Source organism: Opisthorchis viverrini (genome assembly GCF_000715545.1).
Source record: "Opisthorchis viverrini unplaced genomic scaffold opera_v5_140, whole genome shotgun sequence".
Lineage (NCBI taxonomy): Eukaryota > Metazoa > Platyhelminthes > Trematoda > Opisthorchiida > Opisthorchiidae > Opisthorchis > Opisthorchis viverrini.
In genome coordinates, this window is record NW_008751796.1 from 22,002 (window position 1) to 35,847 (window position 13,846).

The 13,846-nt window shown below is 47.0% G+C and overlaps 1 protein-coding gene across 1 annotated transcript in view; it reads right to left on the reverse strand.

The window, feature by feature from the left end:
* Window positions 1-6,501: 6,501 nt before the first annotated feature.
* Window positions 6,502-13,846, reverse strand: part of T265_06612 (hypothetical protein) — a gene marked incomplete at both ends in the record, with an annotated part of 36,940 nt that continues 29,595 nt past the window's right edge. Inside the window, 2 exons of the mRNA XM_009171925.1 lie at window positions 6,502-7,585; window positions 11,823-11,938. Of these exons, the coding sequence (XP_009170189.1) occupies window positions 7,536-7,585; window positions 11,823-11,938 (166 nt within the window). The remainder of the gene's footprint in view (window positions 7,586-11,822; window positions 11,939-13,846) is intronic.

A 13,846-nucleotide genomic window follows, 5' to 3' on the forward strand; every position in this document is an offset into this window, starting at 1 on the left:
ACTTAACCGTTCGGAATCAAGCGGCTGATCAGCAGTGTGATTGACACACACTTACACAGGATATAGAGTCATTCATACATCAATCACAGGGTCCATATCGCATACGTCGGTGCGTTACAATCATGACTGAAATGTTCTCGTTCCTGAGTAGTAATCACAAACAGACTTTGATGCAGGTACAAACAAAGTATTAGTCCACTTGAGCCTATTACAGGCTAATACGTATTCTCATCATAATTGGTTGATGGAGATCGATTTCGTAGCTAAGGTCTCTGCGTCGGTTTTCGGGCGAACTAACGGGGTATCTTAAACTCTGTATGGCTATTTCAAACGGGGCACCTATATGAAGACCCCCTCAGTTCGCATCCGGGTGCCCGGCAGATGTCCCGAGGTTTCCCGCCGTTGAAACGCCTGAACATTGTGAACACCGTCTAGCTGACTAAAGCACTCAGGCAATGACGAATTGAAAGAGAATAGTGTGATAAAAAGTGCAAACTTGCAAGTTGCACAGCATGTGGACGCAAGATAGGCAGATCCTTCAGGCTTTGGTTGTTTCAAATGATCAAGGGCGAGATGGCTCAGTGATTAGGGAAAGAACTGACTGACAGGCAGGTGCATAGTTCGAACCCAGCCCCGGTATCTCGACTGCTCCCGTCTAAGCTTGGTCAACCAAGTTAACCAGATTCAGCTTGGATTCAGTNGGAAAGAACTGACGGACAGGTAGGTACATAGTTCGAACCCAGCCCCGGTATCTCGACTGGTTCTGTCTAGGCTTGGTCAACCAAGTCAACCAGATTCAGCTTGGATTCAGTTGAGTCTCCTGTCAAGACCTCATTCGTTGGGCTAAAGTAGGACATAAAGTTCGTTAAAACTTGGGGGCTGTCTCTCTGTTAACCGGGCGTGGATCGTCGAAGGGTTTCTAGCGAACAAATCAGTAGTTTTCGGTCACGAAGCCTTCGTTTGTTGGTCGAAGCAATCGAATACTGAACTCATGTTACTAACACCCATTCAAACAAGTATCTTTCCGTCAAAATTACAGTGCCCCCCCCCCCCCGTGGTCACTGCAGTGAGCACTTTACAATCCTAGTGTTACGCAAATCGATATTAGCAGCCACAGAATGAAATTAATATGACTTTTCAAATCCAAGCCCCCACCACCCACCCACCGGCACCCCAGGGGATATGAATATCAATAAACATGTGGATTGTGAAAGACAGCCCAGGTGCGAGTCAGTCACCATGCTGAACGGTCAAACTACAAGAAATGGCCGAGTTGCGTATTATTGGGGATTCCCAATTTGGGTAAAACAGCTGTACAGTGTTTCCTGAGCATGGAGTGGCTCCAATTACGGGATGAAGTCTCAGTTGAACGCTTCCAAACCGGTTCATACTGCAAGCAAACAGAATACTAGCGGAATACACTCCTATGCAAATAAAGTTGGATCTGGACCCCAGCTGAATTCCTCGTTAGTGATGACTCAGCCGGCTTCCATGTGCGTCTCTCGCAAAACCAAATTTGCTTGAAAACGAGTGCATTTCGTTAACTTCGTGCAATTTACTTCGAGTAAAACATAAGGATGACGGAAACTCGGGGAATCCGTCTACCTGATGAGCCCCAAGAAGGGCGGAACCGGTCGTGAGCTGTCGAAGAATTATCAGCAACCTTATGAGTAGTGCATTACGAATAAACAGAATACTACTCCAGGGTGGTGGAGTAGACGAAACGTCTGGGGATTCCACCGGATGTCTTGTCATTTACACAGCAGATGGTGTACACATGTCTAACCATAACCACATACAGCTGATTATGCCAAAGAGTTTTGTGCACATTAGTACATTACGAAAGCCTATTAAGGCCTCTGAAACCTCGGGGGCCGAAATGCCCTCGGTACGTTCCCTTACAGACACTGAGTATGCAGACGATATTGCTCTCCTTGGGTCAGGTCCTTCCCAAATGCAAACGATTTTAAATGCCTCATGGTTTGGCATGCGCTTCACACCTGCCAAGTGTAAAGTGCTGCTACTGGGTGGGATCAAACCCACAAACTCATGCTTGTAGGTGAGCCAATCGACGTGGTAGATAAATTTGTTAACCTGGGCAGCTGTATAAGTCCTAGTGGACTGGCTAGAGATAAGATTGTCTCTCGAATCGGAAAGGTCAGGACAGCTTTTGCCAACCTCCGACACATATGGCGCCGACGTGACATGAGTTTGTCTGTCAAGGGTGGTACGATTCATACTGCTTTATGCATCAGAGACGTGGCCTCCACGCGCAGAGGACATACGGACGCCGTCAGTGTTTGATCATCGGTGTCTCCGAAGCATTGGTCGGGTCTGAAGGGAACATCCCATCAATAATGCTGGGGTATGCCAGATGGTTTTAGGAAGAAGGAACTCTCTCGCGACAGATGAATTACTCACGCTTCCCAGGTTACGCTGGTTGGGTCGTGTACTCCGCATGCCACAAGATCGTCTGCCTCGCAGACCTATTTTCGCTCAGCCCTGGGCTGAGTGGAAACGACCGAGAGGTGGACCATGTATGACCTGACACTAACCAGTAAACTTAGTCGGGTGGGCAACTGCCGTCCCCTGGATGGGGACCTCGGGACGCAAATCACCAGTTGGCAGAAATGGCCCAATCGCACAGTCAGTGGTGCTCGTGCATCAAAGCCATCGCCCTCAATGCGTAGCTACCAAAGTTCCAAACAAACTGAACAGGCCTTCGCCTCCCAAGGCTTGGTTTTCTTATTCCACTTCCCGTTTTCCGGTCATCGAAACTGTAGCAGCTGCAACCACCAATGTGCCTATGGTAGACTGTTTAGGGCTTGAATTAACGCTCGAATTAAAAGTACCATTACTGAGGTAATCAATGAGTTTTCATCTCATTCAATGCTGAACTAGTTAGATTTAGACAGGATGAAAGTAATGGGTCGGTATCTTTATTGTCCATAGTATGATTTGTCGCCTATTCTGATAGTCCGGAAGCCGATCGTCCGCGGGGGATACCCATCAGAAGTAGCCCGGGCCATTCCGCACTAAACTGTTCATCGAAACCGTTATTGATAAGCCACTTCTCCTCCATTTCTTAACCTAACGGCGACTTCTCCAAACGACATAAACTAGTTGGAAATAGTGACGATCAGAGAATGGCTAAAAGGATACAGCTTTTTCTGAGACAAAACAGATCGTGGATGCAAGTAGCAGCATCTTTCGGTGGTTTGGCAACACTTCACGTTGAAAGCGGTCCCACCTACGTTCTTCCTGACGCCTTAGAACGGGATTAAACTCGTTTTCTTTAGGTGAAGAGGCAAAGACACAAACGGTTGGACGTATAAACGGTTTCGAACGGTTTCGCCCTTCTTGGGGCTCATCAGGTAGGCGCGCAGTCCCCGAATTTTCGTCAATCTTATGTTTTACGTGAACCCTGTTTTTCCAAACGTCCATTGCTGTCGCTCATTCGTTGGTAATGGTACTTTTATAGGTGCTTGAATCGGCCAGGCATGTTCTTGGTGGACAACGGATGCAAAAGTGTTGCTCATGCCGTCCCTCTAGTGGGCTTCACAGGGTCTTCTCATGAAGCCGAAGAGGTATCTAACACGTTACCATCCAGCGTAATTCGCTCTTCTCTCAGCCCTCTAACTGAGCCTAGTCCACGAGTTCACAGTAGCTCTATGTTCTGCTTAAGTGCGTAAGTGACGCAGCAACCCAAGTTTGGTGTTTTATGTCAAAAGAATATACTGCAATATCTTGAATATCGTGGTTAAGGCGCAAACCTACTAACCAGAAGGCCCGTAGTTCGAACCCAACCAGGGCATCTTGACTGATCCTGTGCCTGGGGAAACCTCATGCTTCCGTTAGGTGGCATGCCAGCTGGGCACTGAAAGGGTGTTACAGTTGAACGATTAGTTTTTATTTCTTTAATTGTCAACCTAACGTATTCCGCCACTGACTACTTGCTTTGAACAAGTTCTCCGAAGTTCCTGGGGACTCTAGGTCTCACTGTCCACTCGTGTAACTATGTGAATCTGAAGACAGCTCACGTTGAAGGCTTACGTCATTTGGTGTGCGGCATCCTCTTTGCTACTTTTTTTGGAACAACATGGATTAACAAAAAGGAGAATCACGAATTTGCATCGCAGTCCAACTTCTTGTTTGAGGCATCAAATGCGTTCGTCGACACACGGCGTCCTTCAACTACTGAGTGAACACATGCTGAAGAATCAATATGCAAAGTGAAAAAAATTGTTTATGGTTTGGGCACCCATTCCGATCCCTGTCGAACATCATGTGCACTGGATCACATAAATGAGTTCCGTTTTTTTCTTAACTCTGATGTTCATCCGGGTGAAAGAATGACAGAGCACTATATCGACTACTAGTCAACGGTTGAGGTACAAGTCGGTTAGGACAAAAAACCACTTGCCACTTCGGTCCGCTGACGGAATAACCAATCGGTGCGTTCCGCCGACCAAACTACACACGCCCGTTCGATGCGAAAGCACCGCCGCCAGTCACGTTAATTGTGGAAAAAAGAAATCTCAAAGATTTTCCCTCTCGTGAGTCCTGCTCAAGATTTACTGCCCAGAGGACCTGTATCGCCATGGATTAGACCGACTTCGAAGATGAGAAGTGGATGAATTGGATGGAAGTCAAACCATGCTTCTTTCGTTTTCAAAACCACACGATTTACAAAACCACTTAAAAATGCTGGTCACTAAACAAATAAATTCCATCGAAAGGACGTTACCTCCTCTGTTGTAAAGCTTCATGAGCGGCGCACCTGGAGACCTGGCACGCTGAGCGATTCTCCGCATACCACCTTTTGAAATCTATCCGACTTTTCGGAAATTCGAGTAACCGGAAAATTTATTGTTCGAGATCTTGAAATCGCAAACGCTCTCTGGCATTCACCCCCACAACCTCAGTATGTACCGGTCTGACACCAACCGAATACCAACGTCCATGGCGTTGAATCCCAATGCTTTAGCTTCTGCGTTTTTTCCCACAGTCAGGGTGAAGCGGGACACTACTCGAGCGTTGCTCGATGGGCCTGAATCAAGCCTCAGAGGCGCCTGCTCCTATTCCCTTACTGCGGGAACAGACAGTGTGGTGTATTTGCACACCGAATGCAGCGATCGATCTCCATGACGTTCTTATCCGGATGCCCAATAAGCTTGGATTCGGCCACCTTGCTATGCGTTGGCTTCAGTGAGCCACTCATATCCATGCCCAGCTAATCACGTGATCACGCACAGAAAAATATCGGGTGGGGTAAGCATGAGTCATTTCGCATCAAACGCACGTGCGTGCCTTCGTCGGCAGAACGAACCGACAACCGAGAGAAACGCCCGGATTTGCTGACGCCCACCGTGTACCGGGTGGGGTGTGCACACTAGCTGACTTGTGGAAATTCCAGTATTATGGTGGCACATTCGTGCCGCTCTCGTTTGAACAATCATCCCCCCGTCCTCGCACAATCATCTAGATGAGCTCACGATATAGAGGGAAAGCACCGGACCCTTATTAGAGCTTGGATGTGCATCTGACAAGCGGGGTTAGCATGCTGTCACTACTACACCAGCCTGAATCATCACGTCAGTACAGGCAAGCGTGCTCACGCCTGAATGATGGAAAATTGGCCCCTAGTGCCCCGTTGAACAGACTGGAATGCTCGGGAAAAATACTAGTCCGGAACCGGATCGGAAGTATGTATTTACGTATGAGCTCTAGATGGCTCGGTGGGTAAAGCGCGAACTTCCTGGTCGGAAGGTCCGTGGTTCGAACCCAACCTATGCACCTCGACTGTTCCTGTCAAGCAAGGCACCGGAAGGGTGTCAGCTAAAAGATCACTATCATTGTTATGATTACCACTCAAGTGGGATCGACTTACGAAAGAAGAACCCATGACACGACTGGTATGGATGAGCTGATATACCTAACTGAAGGAGAACAAAACGCAAGTCGGTCGTGTGTGGGTGCTCGGTTTTTAACTTACAATCCAAAAAATCCAGACGATACCAGACGACCTTACAAGAATGTGTTCTCAGGTCGACTGCTCGTCTGCTTAGCTCCGAGTCCGATCTAAGTCTGCAGTTTGGACGACCGACCTGTTGTCATGGCAACCCTCGACTTAGTTGTCGCACAAACCTGAGTTGCGTTGCTGTAAGAGAAACACAATTTTCACTTGTGAAGGATTTGATCCTCATCTCGGCTTCTGGTCCCTTTGTTACTGCACTATCGCAGTGATGAATTTGTCCCACCAACGGCCCGAGTAGACCCGTGTGGCAAGTGCGGACAACTACTTTCACGGTGTATACATTCAGTTTTTCTGTGTCACGTGGGTCAGATCCTTGAAAATAACCCAGAATGCCTGGAGCTTATTTGAAACTTCAGACGCCGCCAGATCGCAATAGGAAATCTGCCAGGCATCCGGGCCGGCTACCGATTGGATGCCCAAGCAATCAATCAATTCAGCAACGATCGACGATGATGAGTGTTCAGGCATATCATACAATCACGGGTGACGATGATGAGGGTTCAACCATGTCATAGAAGCAACGGTTGACGATGATGATTGTTCACCTAACGCTAATCAGACAGCCTGGGTTCAAGGCCAAAAAGTGTGCTTTAAATACCGTGATACCTCTTGTAACCTTTGCACTCACTTGTTCGCAATAAAGCTGTTCTGTTCCTTGTTAGGGAATCGAAAGCGACTTGAACGCAGTCGAGAGAGTCAGTATTGGCAAACCCACCGAGAAATGGACCTTTGAGTATGATACAGTGCGTAGTTAACTACATATAACGAAATATCCTGGATCTTGTGAATGCACTATGGACCAGAATAAAGGAAAATGTCTGGATATTCTTTAGGTCAAGATGGACGCCTAGAAAATTCATGGCGGTAACTTTCAAGACCACGAAAGAGCTGATGTAGTGTAATAGTTTGGCGGAAAACTTCAATTGCAGCCAATTGGTAAACAGTTTGTTGGTGAGTTGCACCTTGTTGCAAGGCATCGACAGTTTTCCAAGTGCGTTTTTTAACGCGAATCTGAAAGCAGTTCCTGTTGAAGACTTGCTTCAAACAGGCACAGAGTGGGCAAGCAACACGAATTGCATTCTTGGGCTTTTCACGCTATTATTCAGGCGTGAGCGAACCCCATTCGCCCAGACGACCAATGATGTGCAGGTGAAAAGGACGGCCCTACCGTGTGAATCGAATGTAATGGAGGAACCGGTCTCCATCCCTGCTGTACGTCTGGGATCGAGAGCACGTTAAAATCAGTTGAATTATTAGGTCGTAGCGAAAGCCAATGAGGCAGCGATGGAACCAATCACAAACGATGAGTATTGACAGCACATCCGTTAACAGGACTCCTCAGGTCATGGGGTCGTGGAGTCGTCATAGCAACTCGAGTGTCTCCATACGTGCGAGCTGCATGGTAGATTCGTTGGTCATTGTTCTCGGAGAGAGGGCTCGAAGTCGATTGCACACTGGACACACCAGTGGTTATAGGTCTGGAATCAGCGGCGAACCATCACATAGCACTTGGTAATCCAGTTGATATACCAGGCGAAATCCATGGACCTGAGAGTATGGCAAAAACACCGAACCTGTGATTACACATTCCCACTGAATGTGGCGACAGAACTGTTTGCACCTCTGTAGTTGCCTACAGATTTTCGAACAAGCCGTCCTGCCAGCCCCAAACAGAGAATACGTCATCACTGACTAGTGTAGTAAACCTTCGAGTAACAACTGCACAGTCAGGTGTGATGGACCATAATCTCAGCAAGCCACTCGAAAGGTCCGTTTCGGTTTGCGTCATGGTACTGTGGCAAGTCAGTGGAAGATAAGTGGAGGCATTTTAGTCTGTGGCTTTTCCATGATCCTGTGGACACAGCGTGCCTCCGTAGCACTAGACCGGTTGGTTACGGATAGGAAAAGGCTGTTTTCACTGTTATTGATCTATTACAAAGGAATATCTTTGAGCTCTCCCTGAATGGTTCTTCACCTATCACCCTGGTAGCCTCAGGAACCTTTTGTGTGGAAAGCGAAAGTTTACCCGGCAATAACTTCGGAAATTCTTCGAAATTCTTTGAAGCGACGACTAATCAATCGGGGCCAAACATCCGTTTTGTAAAATTTTAAGTTCACATTTGTCAACGAATTTGGTTTCGATTGGAGAATCTCTCGTTTATGATGGCCCGCTTCCACTGTATGTGCTGCACCAGGCCGCCCGATGTTTCAGTTTGCACGATATTTGACATACCGCAATACATTGTCAAAGCGCAATACACTACTCATTAGGTTGCTGAAAACTCTTGGACGGTGTGCAACCGGTTGCGCCCTTCTTGGGCTCATTAGGTGGACCCAACCCCCATGTTTCTGTCAACCAAACCCGTGTGCAAATAAGGGATCCTATCGAAATCAGCCCAATATGGATGGACTCAAGTAAAACGTAGACTTGTTGGAAACTCTGGGTCTGTGCCTAGTCGGGGAGTCCCAAGCAAGGTGAAAGTGGTTGTGGGCTGTCGAAGAGCATTATGAATAGTGTGTTAAGGTTGAACTCTGATGTAATTCAATAAAGAACGGTGTTAACGCATGGAGAAACCTTTAACCTGTCTTCTACCTGGCTCTTTTGTTTTCAAATGTAAGAGTGATCAGCCTGTTAATGCCCCTGTATTACTAAGAACTAAACCTACGTGTTTGGGGGAGAAACGAAATTCGGGATATGTTCCGCTTTGGTTTGTGAACCAGAGATACGGTTGGCAGAATAAGGTGTATATGAAACTGTCAGTTATTAGCTATTGTTCTCATCAGTAAATACTGATTTAGATCTACTTAGGGGAGCCCTGACTGATCGGTGCATTTACCGGTGACGCGTACAGGTTAGAACGAAAACAGTTGTGAACTGGAAGAAAGTTTAAAATCACGTGACACCGCGGAACACAGTTAATGTTACTATCATGAGTAATAGACCATTTTCGTTGCAACATGACAGTTTCCTGTTCTCATGTACGGCAGTGTACCGTCAGTGATGGTCACACAGTGATGGATGTAGCGGCTACTCAGATTGATGAGTGTGGCACACCTGTGTTTTTGTGTCCATTAACTGTGAGACTTTCCACGCCTTATCCACTCTATGTTCCTGCTGTAACAGCTGTAACACACTTTCGGCGCGTAGCTGACACTCCGGCGGAAGGATGCCGGGTGGCTGAGATACCGCTAGGTTGCCTAACAACAAAAGGTGGGGTCGAGTTCGAACCACGGACTTCCCAGTCAGTAAGTTCGCGCTTAGCAATGAACTAACCCGAGCTCAAATAACAGGACGTTATGTATAACAATTTATGCAATATTGATTCATGTTGCGTTTTATCTGGACCAATAGCAATATAGGGAAGCACGAGGGCTGTAGAACCCTTTCGGTGCCTAGCTGCCATGCCACACAGAGGAGACACGAGGGCTGAGATACTGCCAGGTTGCCCAAACCTAGACGGGGGAAGTCAAGAGGCAGAGGTCGGGTTCGAACCACGAACCTTTCGTTCAGTGAATTCGCGCTTTGACCACTGAGCCATCTCGCCCCCAACCTCATTACAACCGCATACACAACGTCGTAACCAGTTGTATTGTTTTGTTTCCTCCCAGAACCTGTCAGACATTGTGGCAGTTCATTATCAATTATAACAATAGCGAGCGGAGATGACCGAACTAGCTGTCGTGGATTTACGTAAGAAATAACGGCAGAATGTGACAATCTAGGAATATCAACAGGCAAGCGAAAACCTTTTCGCGGTGCACCCACAGTCCAAACGAGAGCCGTTAGCACATTTCGCAATGTAGACCGTCCGAAACATCGACTGAAGCAGTCAGTTGATTCCGGAATTCATGCGTTCCTCTACGATCTCGAAAATATGCTCACGGAGATGGTTGAGCAAACGGAAAAGCACAACAGGCAGTGTTGAAAGAGAAAGCAGCTTTTGTAAGAACAGAACCAGTGAGAGTTAAGGATAGCCGATTCCGGTCAAATAACAAAACGTTCTCGTCACCTCTACGCGTGAAACGAAGAGAGCCTTCGCTGCGGAGTCATTTATTAGAAAATGCCAACTGAACAGTTACAGACTATTAGACAGGGAAGCAAAACTCCCATATGCAATTTGTTTACAAAAACTGAATATCCATGTTCTTCTTGAACTTGTTTTTCTGTACTTTTCTGGATATTCATTGACTATTGCTCAACTCCAAGCAAATGCGACTCCATAATTTCGGTAATAGATCTCACTTTTCAAGAGACGCAAAGCGGATTTACGAGAAAACATACTACTTGCATGCTCCCGTCAGTAGTATCACCGTCACAACAGCAGCTACCGATTAAACAGAAGGAAGTGATTCAGGACCTCGAAGAGTTGATGTCTGAATGTCTGCTGGGGAAGCGCAAGGACATGGATCCTATCTCGTCTCACCTCAAGTCTTCAAGCAGGACTCTCTGAAGTAAACCCGAATAGCAGAGTGGTATCAATCAGTGAGAACCCGAAACGCTCGGATCACAAAGGACAGAACCAGAAACTGCACATGCTGGGTCATTGTTTTCCAAAGAGAATGCTGTTTTTCGTTGTAAATTCAAAGTGGCGCAGGCAGCACAGTGGTTAGCATTGTGCTCGTAGAGGAAAACCAAGTGGATTACAAAACGTCTGGGTATTGTCTGTGTGATTCACTTTCCAGGATGCGGTCTGCCTGATCCTATGAGTGTCTGGAGATGTGGGCACACCAGAATGATTGCGTTAGACTAGCAATAAGTTTCATTCCCCTCCACTTTTATTTTTTTGCTTCAGAATAAGGCTTTCGAATAAATTAGGACTGCCACCCGAAGAAAGCACGAGGGCTGAAATACTGTTAGGTTGCCCAAGCCTAGACAGGAGAAGTTGAGAGGCAGAGGTCGGGTTCGAACCACGAACCTTCCGGTCATTAAATTCGCGCTCTAACCACCTGGTCCATCTCGCCCCAATCAGTATTGACGTTATGTTACCGACAATGATGACGTCAAACAATAAACATCAAGTTGCGAGCTCAATTAAATTCATGAGGTCCACGAACTAATCTCAATGAATTCACGGCATGTAAAAATTCACACTCATCTCGTGTAGACAACACTGTTTCAGACGGCAACTGATTTGATGTGGTGCAGACTGCCGGTCGCGAGCTTGGACGCTTGCGTCCAAATGTTAGGTGAATATGTTGACCTATTCGAGACACGGAAACTTTACGGGTTGGTGGAGATGTGGCGACTATTGATCCGCGACATATCTGTGTTTGTTCACTCCCCGTGATAAGCGACTTCTTGCCCACAACTAGCATCTTCCTGTTGGTCTTAAAAGTTCGATTCAGGTGTTTTGTCTTGTTTCGGTCATGTTTGATAACCTCGTCAAAACTGATTCAACCATTTTCCAGGTTATCCATCCCTTCGAATCTGTCAGTAGCCCACTAGCAGTTACAAGCGCAAGTCACACAGAGAACGTTTCACAGTCAAACACGTATATAAGCCGAATAAGGTTTACGGAAACTCGGAAACTGCGCCCAAGAAAGGCGAAACCGGTTGTGGGGTGTCGAAGAGTTTTCAGCAACCTCATGAGTAGTTTCCCTCATGAAGCCAAATAGTCTTTAAAATGTCAGCCAATAAATCTTCACACCTGATTCATCGCCGATCGACGCTCTGCCAGCAGTCCTGGGTCCGCTTGACTGTCAGGTGTACCGTGTCTCGACAGCCAAAGGGTCTCAGGGTGCCGGAAAAACAAAGCGTATGAGCCAGAGTCGGTTCTCAACTTACCGTTTTGAAACTGTGCCTCGAATGAACCGCTTTCGGAGGCCGAACATGTCAGTACTTGAGTGTCCATCCATCGCACTTTGTCATCCGTAATTTTAACGTTTGTCTTTGCGCGTACGCTACGGATATAAGTGCAGTACGGAAACCAGACATCAAAAGGTGAGCGTACGTGTGAACAAGTGTGATGACGTCAATGTCAGTCTAATTTCCGGACCTATGTGGACAGAGACAGACGGAAAAATGAAGCGTGTGGAATGATGTGACAAATGGGTGTGATTGTCAACACATGAGAGGCTGTGACGTCCATCAAGGACGCTGCGAACGCAAAAAGAGAAGTTGCGCGTGATACACTCACTACTCATAAGGCTGTTGAAATCTCTTTGACAGCCCATCAGGCAGGCGCCTTCCTTGAGTTTCCATCAACCTTACGTTCTAATTGAAGCCACGAACTTAGCGACTCATTTGTATACCAATTAGGCGTGGGCGTGGTTCCGTACACGCATTGAAAAGGAAAACGTACAACAAACTGGCGACAGAAAATCAATGAAACCTTATCTAGAGCACATAACAGTCTGAGAAGACTCACCCCACCTGTAACAAAGTACCAAGATTGTCCAATTGGACTGCTCCGGACATTTCATTCTTATGGAAACTCGTCGGTTGGGCGTAATACCGATAAAGTCCAGATGGTCGTTTGGTTAGAAGTCATAAAGTGCTGGACTTGGAACGACCAGTTTCGGGCACATGGTAATTTGTTCTAGATAACTTTGAACCCTTTGAGACTACCGGACCAAAAGGGAGTGAATCGATGGTGCGACTAATCACCGAGGGTTCCGGAGAATCCGACAGTTCCAATCCGTAAGATTGATGTCTACTCATATGTTTATGCTGGGGATATGGCCGGGCGTTCTTGGCTCTAACGTGAGCTCACACCTGACCCACTTAACTACGCACACTGATGTCTCCTCGTATGGTGACGAAACACGTGGAAACCTCTTGTCCTAAGGCGTTCTTCGCTCACACCTGACCCAGCCAACTGCACACACTGACGTCTCCTCGTATGGTGACGAAACGTTTGCAAGCTCGGCGAACACAGATCAACAGCTACCTACCTGATCATCAACCGATAGCTGCCGGGCAAACGGTAGCAGACTCATTGCTTGGCTATAGGCAGGATGAAATCCGGTATGGGTGAGCCTTTCCGAATCCGAGCACGTCTTTATCGGAACTATCCGATAGAATTTGAAACCCATACTTTTGGCTGATTAACAAGCCTCCCAGAAGAATCGATGACCAGTTGGACAAGACAAGCCGAGTTGACACGTGACGATGTGGTTGTCAATCCACTTAGGATCATTAGGAAAAACCGGGTGATGGGGATGGAAACCCCAACCGACCAAAGGTCACAGCATCCCTCTTAGACAACTTTCTTAGCACTAGCTCACCCACACAGACTGACAGAAGGTTCAAACGAAGTTCAAGAGGAACCATCAAATGAACCGAACCAGAAGAACTAGACCCTAGGCAGGACCCAAACACATGTAGGTTTCCCCGCCGACCCAACACTTGTTCAACCACTCCAAAAATAAAAATCCCTCGGCCGACACCCAACAGAGATTTAGCCTGACTTAGCTGATTGGTTCTCCTTCCGCCTTAAATCTCGATCAACCTCGGAACCTAGTCACTTGGCCTGACGAAGCTTTTGTGTCAAAAGCGAAGCGTTGCCCAGCAATAAATCTACCGATTGTCACCAAACTTTTTCGAAAAAGAAACGTACCCATTCGCCAAAAGTAAAAAACTGTCCGTGGCATGACTTGAACCAGTGTGTTTGATAGCGGAGAAGAGCCACGTCCGGACCTGTTTTCCAGGCCCCTATTTGCCGAAGTTCTACGATGTGTAGATTGTCCGAAACTCTGGATTTACCATAGTAACCAGCAGTAAGGATGACAGAAAAACACGGTAACCCAGACGAATTGCTAGGCGGTGTTTTCAGGTATCATTCGATGCAGCAAATGTCTGAATTGTAT